Source organism: Lactuca serriola, chromosome 6, assembly GCF_051521515.1.
Source record: "Lactuca serriola cultivar US96UC23 chromosome 6, Lser_US96UC23_V15, whole genome shotgun sequence".
NCBI classification, from domain to species: Eukaryota; Viridiplantae; Streptophyta; class Magnoliopsida; order Asterales; family Asteraceae; genus Lactuca; species Lactuca serriola.
The window spans coordinates 82,401,823-82,412,454 of NC_136413.1; the positions used below are offsets into that span (position 1 = coordinate 82,401,823).

The 10,632-nt window shown below is 32.5% G+C and overlaps 1 protein-coding gene and 1 pseudogene across 2 annotated transcripts; both read left to right on the forward strand.

The window, feature by feature from the left end:
• The first annotated feature begins 1,500 nt into the window (after window positions 1-1,500).
• On the forward strand, window positions 1,501-5,957 carry LOC145059377 (sodium/hydrogen exchanger 8-like; annotated as a pseudogene). Its single transcript, XR_013686753.1, has 19 exons — window positions 1,501-1,818; window positions 2,039-2,089; window positions 2,182-2,273; window positions 2,362-2,439; window positions 2,525-2,682; window positions 2,819-2,920; window positions 2,990-3,107; window positions 3,190-3,242; window positions 3,319-3,384; window positions 3,478-3,522; window positions 3,608-3,663; window positions 3,798-3,982; window positions 4,059-4,106; window positions 4,185-4,292; window positions 4,362-4,566; window positions 4,642-4,932; window positions 5,012-5,115; window positions 5,424-5,555; window positions 5,644-5,957. The product of XR_013686753.1 is annotated as a sodium/hydrogen exchanger 8-like (transcript).
• Window positions 5,958-7,326: 1,369 nt separating this feature from the next.
• LOC145059378 (protein farnesyltransferase/geranylgeranyltransferase type-1 subunit alpha-like) lies at window positions 7,327-10,129 on the forward strand. Its single transcript, XM_079007232.1, has 5 exons — window positions 7,327-7,681; window positions 8,112-8,221; window positions 8,333-8,453; window positions 8,545-8,640; window positions 9,565-10,129. The coding sequence occupies exons 1-5, from the start codon at window positions 7,451-7,453 to the stop codon at window positions 10,021-10,023; spliced, it is 1,017 nt and encodes a 338-aa protein (XP_078863358.1). The 5' UTR covers window positions 7,327-7,450; the 3' UTR covers window positions 10,024-10,129.
• Window positions 10,130-10,632: the final 503 nt, after the last annotated feature.

Here is a 10,632-nt window from a genome sequence, read left to right on the forward strand (position 1 = left end):
ATAGAGGGTTCGACTGTTTTGACTTTTGACAACTTATTCTAATGGGTATGATAGCATGGCCCAACTTGAGACGTAAAAGGGGCCAGAGGTAGCCATTGCCCCTCAAATATTTTGTCTACATAATACCATATCTATATTCTAATAAACGAGTAAGCTGATTCTCGTTTTGCCATGTATCATCTTATTATACCTCATAATTAATGTCATGCTGCATGTAAATCTATTGATTATCCATTTCAAATTTAAAAATTTAAATTTCCTACTCTAATTACATTAAATTAAATAACATTAAAATAACAATTAAAATAAAAATAATACAAATTATAAGGTCACGTAATTATTTACATCAAAGATTATAATTTTATATAACTAAACAAATATCTCTTAATTAATAATTTATTTAAAATAACTGATTAATAATTTTAAGTTTTTACTATTAAAGTTTAATTAGTTATGTAAACCATTATGCCCACCGGTTATAAACTAATTATAAATGAAGTAATTGTTTAATTTAGTTTTGCAAAACATAAACGTCACTACCCCGTCAACCTTTTGTACACTATTTAAACTATTAAAAAGGTAAAACTAATCTTATTTGTAAAGTTATCAAAATGAAAAGCTAATTTAACGAGAAAACAAAATAATTGTCTCTACAAAACACCAAAAAATGAGTCACAAAACGAAACTCTAAGCGCTGCTGTTCAACTCATAAGATTTATCGGATCCACCGGAATCAAAAGACTTCGACAAGTTCATCTAGTATTTACTCTTCTACCGTAAAACTCACCAGACTTCTCTCTCTCTCTCATTGCCTTCAACGTTTTCTCTCCATTGTGTTCTTGCTTTCTCTCTCCACTAGTCACCGTACAGGTACACTCTTCATCTTTTTGTCACTAAAATCTACCACAAACTCTTTCTAGTCTCATTTGTGCATAGGGTTGCTAATATTGATAAGTTTGGTCAAATTCTAAAAAAAAGTGATATAGTAAGTAGTATATGCATACACGTATTAAAGTTGTATTTGTAATACCGTTGAATACGGTTGTTACTGTGTACACATGAAGTAGTCAAGTAAAAATAAATGAACAACAAACAATTTATATAATAAAAAAAAGTTTAATTGTTAAATATGTTATTAAAATGTTTAGTCTTTTTAAAAGTGAAAATAGAGTGTTTGCCTGAACTTCATTTCACTCAATTTTGTTTTCTTCGATCGCAGTAAGGAGTTGTTTGGTTTAGCTTTTTAAGGGCTAAAAATCATTTTTGGAAAAGTTGCAAAAGTCAGATTTTTTTGAGTTTTTCAGAACCAAAAGTAAGTTTTAAAATTGTTTTACCAACCATTTTTGGCTTCTATCTTATCTTTTCTTTTTTTTCTTTTCTTTTTTTTTTTTTTTTTTTTTTTTAAATCTCAAAAATATCTAAAAACTAAGCCAAACACCAACCAACTCTAAAGCACTCTGCGTTCTCACCTTCAATTTCTGGCCTGATCCACAGGTTTTTTCATCCTCACTTAGTCACTTTGCTGGTGTATCTGCCTATCTGTGTATGCGTATGTATAATCTTGTTTTCTTTTTGGTGGTGGCGTAGGAAGGTCTCAATTGGTGTTGGCAATGGTATCGGTGGTTGAAAGCCCTTGGTCAAACGTCATAATTGTGGTGGAGGAGGGTGATTCCGAGGGGTCTTCGAATCCGATAGACGCGGTGTTGTTCGCGGGTATTTCATTGGTATTCGGAATCGCATTGAGACATCTACTTAAAGGAACTAGAGTTCCTTATACAGCTGCTCTGCTCGTTCTTGGCATCGCCATGGGATCACTAGGTTTGTGCAATTTGTAAGTTACGTGATCCTGTTTTCCATGGTTGTTTGCTTGATTACATAATGTGGAAGAAATTAATTGGTGCTTGGTAGTACTCATATGTGATTGCTTTCTCCTTACTCCTTAGCATGATTTGATTTTGTTACCTTTCGATTGATTTAATTTCCTTTTAGTAGCCTAGCATTGTGTTCTTTCCTAAGTCAGAAAATTTATATTTTGCAGAATATGGAACTAACCATGGGTTAGGAAAGGTTGGTGATGGAATCAGGATGTGTAAGTTAAATCAACTTCTTTTGAAATATTGCACAGACTTGAGCCTTGCTTTCCTATTCTTGCTTTATAAGTCATATATGGTTCACATGCAGGGGTAAATATTGACCCTGATCTTTTGTTAGCTGTTTTTCTCCCTGCTCTTCTTTTTGAAAGTTCATTTTCAATGGATGTGCACCTAATAAAGGTTGATTTTAATCTTTTATACTTCATTTCATACTATATAACATAATTGTTATGTCATAAAAAAAGTTGCTATTTTCATATCCTTTCAGAAATGCATGGCACAAATGGTAATTCTTGCTGGGCCTGGGGTTCTAATGTCAACATTCTTGATTGGGTTAGCTTTGAAGGTTTTCTTATATACATATTTCTTAGGTTTTCTGATGTCATTATCTATTTTCTAAATACTAACCAAAATACATAACATAACTACAGCTGCTTTTCCCATATAACTGGAGCTGGAAAATATCATTCCTACTTGGAGGACTTTTAAGTGCTACTGATCCTGTTGCTGTGCTTGCTTCCTTAAAAGAACTTGGTGCAACCAAAAAACTGAGTACTATTATTGAAGGGGAATCAATAATGAATGATGGGTATCCATTTTCTGTTTATCAATCAAACTTACCACATATTTTGTCCCACAAAACTTGCTATATTTTCATTTTTTTTCAAAAGGTCTTCAAGATAATCAGTTAAGTATTAATCAGTGACCATGTAAATAATATTCAGGATGGGAATGGTTGTGTATACACTTTTTTTCCGAATGGTAACTGGATCAAGCTTCAGCTGGGGGAGTATGATCATGTTCTTAGCAACAGCATCTCTTGGAGCGTAAGTGTTATTCTTTAAAGTTTTGATAGTTGATTTTTAAAAAAAAAGTATTTGTTTACTTTGATTCAGTGTAGGAATGGGTATTGCATTTGGTTTGGTGTCTTATTTGTGGCTTGGATTTGTTTTCAAAGATCCAGTGATAGAAATTACAATGAATTTTTCTATCAGCTATCTTGCTTACTTCATGGTATGTAATATGTTACCTCACAAACCTATATTTACTAATATTTATACTTTTGATGCTGATATTTGTATCTCTGTTTTGATAGTCTCAAGAAGTTGCTGATATTTCTGGAGTATTAACAGTAATGGCATTGGGAATGTGAGTTGACTTTCTTCAAACAGTCAAATACCCTTTAAAAAAAATACTAATTTGAATAGGAAGAATATTTGAACAGGTTCTTTGCTGCTGTAGCTAGAACTGCTTTCGATAGTGAAACACATGAAATCTTGCGTAATTTCTGGTATTTTGTTACCTTTTTAAATACTTGCTATAAATATAATGTAAAAAAGAATTACTTAAAACACTTTTAGGCCTTCCTAATGTTGAACTGCAGGGAAATGGTGGCATATATTGCAAATACACTAATCTTCATCTTGTGGTATGCATTCCTATAATAAATAAAACTTCCCATTTTTCATTATTACTTGATTTATTAGTTTTGTTTTAATTCTTTTATTTTGAAGTGGAGCAATCATAGCTGAAGCTACACTCACAGGTGACAACATCCTCAAACATGAAGGTAATATGATCAGGATCAAATAGAATAAGTATATCTTCATTTCTTCTAGCTATCATAGATACATTTGCATTTTCAGTTATATTTATATTTTATTTCCAATTGGGATGATCATATTTTTATTATCTTTGACACAGAAAATTATTGGGGGTATGTCATCCTCCTCTATGTTATAGTACAGCTGTCACGGGGTATAGTGATTGGATCATTTTATCCCTTTCTGAGTTATTTAGGTTATGGTTTAGATTGGAAAGAAGCTTTTGTCCTTATGTGGTCTGGTTTAAGAGGCCCTGTAGCATTGTCTCTAGCTTTATCAGTTAAGGCAAGTTATCCTTTACACTTTGATAACAAATCTTGAAAATTATCTCTTATGTTTAATTTATCTAACTTCTTTTCAGCAATCTAGTGACACATCAGCATACATTAATCAAGAAACAGGAACACTGGTACTTTTCTTTGTATATTTTATCTTGACATTGTAAATTATGTAGAATCTAAATTAAAAATTTTACTCTGTTTTGCAGTTTGTGGTGTTCACTGGTGGAATTGTGTTTCTAACACTTATTGTAAACGGATCAACTACTCAGTTTGTTTTACAGATGCTAAAAATGGATAAGATTTCAGCTACTAAGGTACAAATATAATAAACTATATGTATATATTTCTATTGTTAAGTGATTTTTAATGAATGATTGTGGTAGAAACGTATACTGGATTACACCAAGAATGAAATGATGAGGAAATCACTGGAGGCATTCAGTGATCTGGTTGATGATGAGGAATTAGGATCTGTAGATTGGCAAAGTGTCAAGAATTACATCACATGTTTGCATGATGAAAAAGAAGGGGAGCATGACATGTATCTATCTGAATCTGATATACAGATACGTATACGCTTCTTAAATGGTAATTAACAATTTTGATTTTTTTCCTCGCCTTAATTCATTTTCTAAATACTATATTATTTAAATTACATGTTAGGTGTGCAAGATGCTTATTGTGTGATGCTGAAGGAAGGTAGGATTACACAGTTTACATCAAAGATTTTGATGCAATCTGTGTATGAAGCACTTGATGTGGTGTCATCTGATTCTAAACCACTGTGTGATTGGATTGGATTGAAGGATTATGTTCATTTCCCTAATTATTGTAAGTTTCCATGGAAGCTTGTGACATATTTCACAGGTGAAAAGTTGGAATCTGCATGTTACATATCTGCTGCCTTTCTTCGTGCTCATAAGATTGCTAGACAGCAATTACATGACTTTATAGGTAATTAATAATAGCTGAAAAAAATTACAATGGCTTTTTTAGTAATTTACCAAGATTGTAAGTCTTATTGTATTTGTAGGTGATAGTGAAAATGGTTTGGCTTTGAAAGTAATTAATGAGAGTGAGACAGAAGGAGAGGAAGCAAAAAAGTTTCTGGAAGATGTTCGCATCACTTTCCCACAGGTTATTTTATTTTCCAAACTTTTTTTTATATGTATATATTTATCACTTGAGTTGTAAGCAGCAAGTAGTGGAGGGGCGAAATTGGTATTTTACTTTTAGTTTCTGTTACATATGTACCCTATTAGTAGTGGGATGGATAGAAAGTTTAGCATGCTTTTGGAATGATTATCTGTAATCCTTAGAGCAATTTTGTGTCTCGTTTTGGGGTTGAAATCAGATTCTGGTATTGTTTTCTCTTGTGTTTTTGTGTTAGAATTTTAATTCATAGAACATAATCATATACATCATAATGATGTTTTTTTTAAAAGGTTTTAGGTGTTTTAAAAACAAGGCAAATGACATATTCAGTGCTAAATCATCTAAATGAATACGTTGAAGATCTTGACAAGTGTGGATTGTTAGAGAAGGAGGATTTGGTTCATCTCCATGATTCCATTCAGGTATTCTTATTCCTCAGAGATATGTAAGTTAATTAGCCTTCTGTGGCTTAAATGAATAAGTCATTTTATTATTCTGGATTTAATGCAGAGTGACTTGAAGAAACTTGCGCGAAATCCTTGTTTATTTAAGATCCCCAAAGCACATGAACATGAATATGATCCGACTAATGCAAATCCTTCTTTTGGGAGCCCTTCCATCCATCTTGTGTGAGCAAATTGTGGGGTCCATGTCTACCAAAGAGATAATGGAACTACATAATCGTGGTGTGTGTAGTTAATTTTGCAATATCGGTTGAGAATATCACCGAGATTTGCAATTATCCATAATTTTGACATTTATGATTCAGCTTCAAGTTTGACATTTATGATTCAGTTTAACTAAACCTTAGAATTCGCATCAAATTATCCCACATAACACTAGCAAACTCAATTTCAACGCAATAATATCAAAACAAAAATTATCCCATACCTTTAGCCTAATAATTTTCAGAAGCGTATAAGTTGATAATTAGGCAAATGAAGCAGCATAAGTTTCAAATATAGACATCTGCCAAACAGAGTTTCTTCACGATCAATTTGATGAGAGTTTATATTCACCTGATGTTCTAAATGGACTTAAAATCTCCGGTTTGCCAAACCATAAGTTGATTTTAAAGGTCGGTGTTCCAGTTATGTTACTAAGAAATATCGACCAGAAAAATGGGTTATGTAATGGTACTAGACTTCAGGTCGTATCATTGGGTAATCGCATCATAGAAACAGTGGTCTTAACTGGAAGTAACATTGGACATCGAGTTTTTATTTCAAGGTTGTCTTTAACACCTTTAGACAACAAAATTCCATATAAGTTCAAAAGGAGACAATTTCCCCTAACGGTTTGTTTTGCTATGACCATAAATAAAGGTCAGGGCCAATCGTTAAAAAGGGTTGGGTTGTTTTTGCGAGAACCGGTTTTCTCACACGGTCAGTTATACGTTGCTTTATCTAGAGTAAAGAGTAGAGAAGGACTGAAGTTATTGATTTTAGATAAGGATGGTAATTTGACTAATAAAACTTCCAATGTTGTGTTCAAGGAAGTATTTCAAAATCTATGTTGAACATTTATGTTTATTTTTTTAAATCAAATAAAATTGTACTTACTTACCATCCACAATCAAATGTTTTTGTATATTTATTAATTTTTTTTTACTATATAAAATTTCTAACTTATATCCCGTGGTTTCCACGGGTTTTAACCTAGTAAGTTTCAAATATAGACAAGAAAATTGAGAAACAAACACAGAAAATTTTACATCGGTTTCAAATATAGAGAAGAATGGACAACAAAAAAACCTTCAAACATGGATAGCTATGAGGAAATGGAAAATAAAAACCAACGGATTAAGAAAATATTAATTACTATTAACTTTGTTATTATTATTTTTTAAACGATAATTCTAACCTATTCCTAAACTAGACATTAAATTCATCTATGTCCATAGCATGACTTAACCTTCAATCTCAAGAAGAAAGGAAAACACCAGATACCATTAGGCTATAAGCCATTTTGTTGCATTTAATTTTATTTTTTTGTTGTATTTAATTCCATGATAGATTAATTCCATTCTTTTGTTGCATTTAACTAATATTGAGAAGTATTTTAGTAAAATCTGTATTTATTTTTAAAAATTGACTATTATATTGAAAAAAAAGGACTATTATTACGTGACATTCTATTTTACCCGAGGTACAGCAACGATCTATACAGCATACAGTTTTAACACTGTAAATTGACGGCTGACCAAGGGAGGGGTAAAAAGGGTAGTAGTGAGAAGCTCAAGAGAATAAAGCAGAACTTCCAACTTCTGGTAGAGATAGGGGGATCGCCGGATCGGAGCATCATCGTCGTCGACGGAATGGATTCTGATGAAGATGAGAGGATACCACTTAGTCAAAGACCGGAATGGTCCGACATCACTCCCGTACCGCAGGACGATGGTCCTAACCCCGTTGTTCCAATTGCGTACTCTGAAGAGTTCGCCGAGACTATGGATTACTTTCGAGCTGTATATCTCGCCGATGAGCGATCACATCGCGCTCTTCAGCTTACCTCCGAAGCAATTCACTTCAATGCTGGAAATTACACCGTAAGAATTAACAAACTCTCTATCTCTATGCGTGCAAATAATCTTATATTGACCTCAAACTAATTTTGACTATTAATTGTAGTTTTATTACTACTTCGTTTGTGAGTGATCGAATCTGTTTGGATCTCAATCTCTGTATGGCTTTCTATGAATCTGTAATATACGTTTGATTGTATTAAACTAGATAACTTGCACAGAAACAACAATTGAAACCACTTTTTATCTTTCAATATGGTAATTAACCAGTAATTTGGGGGTTTTCAGTAGTTTGGTACATGGTTTTAACAAAACAGAAAGAAACTTTTGATAGCATGATTAGAAGTTAGCAATACATGAAGGAAATTGATGGGAACATAGTTGAAGCAAGAAACGCCAATTCTATCTACTATGAAATCCAACGTGTAACATGTTTTTGTCTTTCACATCACAGGTGTGGCAATTCAGAAGAGTAATACTTGAGGCTCTCAATGCTGATTTGCATGATGAATTAGAATTCGTTGAGCATCTTGCTAGCAAGAACTCAAAAAACTACCAACTATGGTGAGACAATATACTATTGCTTAGATCAAATCACTTAGCATTTTGATTCTACCAAAATAGCTTGTAAGTTGTAACTGATATGATTTGTAATATTCTTAAATCTTAATACAGGCACCATAGGAGGTGGGTTGCTGAGAAATTGGGGAGTGAAGCTGCAGGTAGAGAACTTGAGTTCACCAAGAACATATTCTTAAATGATGCTAAGAATTATCATGCTTGGTCTCATAGACAGGTATCCAATTTAATTATCATGTTGCTTCCAATCTTTATTACAATAGTGTATAAAGGCTTCAGATTTGATTTATTTATTTTTTCATATTCAGTGGGTCCTTCAAAATCTTGGAGGCTGGGAAGATGAACTTGCTTACTGTGATAAACTACTTGAAGATGATATTTTCAACAATTCTGCTTGGAATCAGGTATATAGATTAAGTTTCTTAACATGAGATCTTTATTCTACTACATGCTTTCTGCTGAAATTACTAAGATAGATCATAATGTAATCAGTGGGGCCAAAATGCTCTTTCAGTTCTTGGGGTCTAGAAACTGTTTTCCATGAATATATATCAAGGATTTTGTTTAAATCTACCACCCTAAATTCCTAATTTAACATCTTATTTTGTATTAATTACTTTTTTCTTCATACATAATCTCATTCATCATGCTTAGACCCTGTATCTTTTCCCATTAAGTGCTGAAATGATGTATGCCTGGAGTAAATGTTGTATACACAAATTCTGTTTTTTTAACAGAATGAACTGTCTGAATGTGAGTAAATGACTGTTTTACCCTTCTGTTTAAAAGTGATGTTGAATAACGATTGATTGTTAATTCAAGAGTTGTTATGAACTAAAATTGTATAACTGTTTTTTTGGGCCGAATAAATTTTACGTATGTGAATAAATTACTATTTTACCCTTTTGTTTAAAAAATGTTGCTGATCCTTACCCCATTCCTATGGTATTTTGGGTTTTTAGCTGTTTAAAAGTGATTGTGAATGACAAATGACTGTTTCTCTTACAACTGCTATAAATTAAAGTTGAACATAAATGTTTTTTCGGTTGAATGTGAGTAAATGACCATTTTACCCATTTGTTCAAAACTAATGTTGAATAACAAATGACTGTTTATTCATTAAATACAGTCGTAAATTAAAACCGTAAATAGCCGTTTTTCATACATGATGAGCTGTCTGAATGTGAATAAATGACCATTTTGCCCTTCTATTTAAGAGTGATTCTGAATAAGAATAACCAAACAAATGTTTATTTGAGAGATGTTATACACTAAAGTTGTAAATAACTGTTTATTAGATATAAATCCATAACTGGATTCTTTTTCAGAGATACTTTGTTGTAACAAGACACCCGGGATTAGGAGGCATAGAGGGAATAAGAGATTCCGAGGTTAATTACACCATAAAAGCCATTTTGACAAAACCAGAGAACGAAAGCCCATGGAGATACCTTCGTGGCCTCTACAAAAACAACATGAAGGCATTTGTAACAGATTCCAAGGTCTCAACGCTTTGTCTGAAAGTGTTGACTTCCAAAGTCAACTGTGTGTTTGCTCTTAGCCTTTTGTTGGATCTCCTTGTCCATGGTTTTGAACCTACCCAAGACCTGAAAAATGCTCTGGAATCTCTGATTCCGGAGTCGAACAATTCGGATTCCGATGTGGCGGCTAGGGTTTGTTTGGTTTTGGAAATTATGGATCCGATGAGGGTGAATTATTGGAGGTGGAGAAAGAGTAGTCTTTCTTCTCATGTTGAAGATGGAGTTAAAAACCTCAGTGTTCATTAAGCCACACTTGTTATTTAGGACAAGACATTGTATTTGACATGCATTGGACTGACACTACTGATGAGACTAATGTCAATTTGATGAAATTTTCAGTTTTTTGTCTTGATATCTTGTTTGTTTGTTTGGAAGCTTTTATTAAGTTTACAAATTGAATAATTAACTTATTTTTCACCATTTGAATGGTTTTAAGTTTATGGGGGTAGGAAAACATTTTGTTGTTTGGTAATGTAAAATATTTTAGTATTTAGAGTGGCCTAAATGATACATCCTTATCTTATAGAAACCAATTAAAGCATGATTTTGAACCGAAGAATATGTTTAGTCCAAGTCAATTTAAGGAAAATTATAACTTCTTGGCGTAAACGACAACTACTAACTTTGTGATGCCTCACGTGTTTTGAGTTTTTAGGATTGATTATGCTTTCTACACTTATCATGGTAGCGTCATTGGGGTATGTTTGGATTTAGATGATTATTTATTTATGTATTTAATTTTATTTTTTATGTGATCTTATAATAATAAGATCTGTGATTTGACGATAGATATCCATTTCAAACTTTAATATTTTTCTATACTTTTTTTTAATAACTGAATTAATATCATAATAG

Bases quoted from the DNA above. Each gene is read 5' to 3' on its own strand.
- LOC145059378 (XM_079007232.1), top strand. From the start codon at position 7,451: ATGGATTCTGATGAAGATGAGAGGATACCACTTAGTCAAAGACCGGAA. The intron at 8,454-8,544 runs GTATCCAATTTA...TTTCATATTCAG, and splicing joins ATGCTTGGTCTCATAGACAG to TGGGTCCTTCAAAATCTTGG. The intron at 8,641-9,564 runs GTATATAGATTA...ATTCTTTTTCAG, and splicing joins ACAATTCTGCTTGGAATCAG to AGATACTTTGTTGTAACAAG.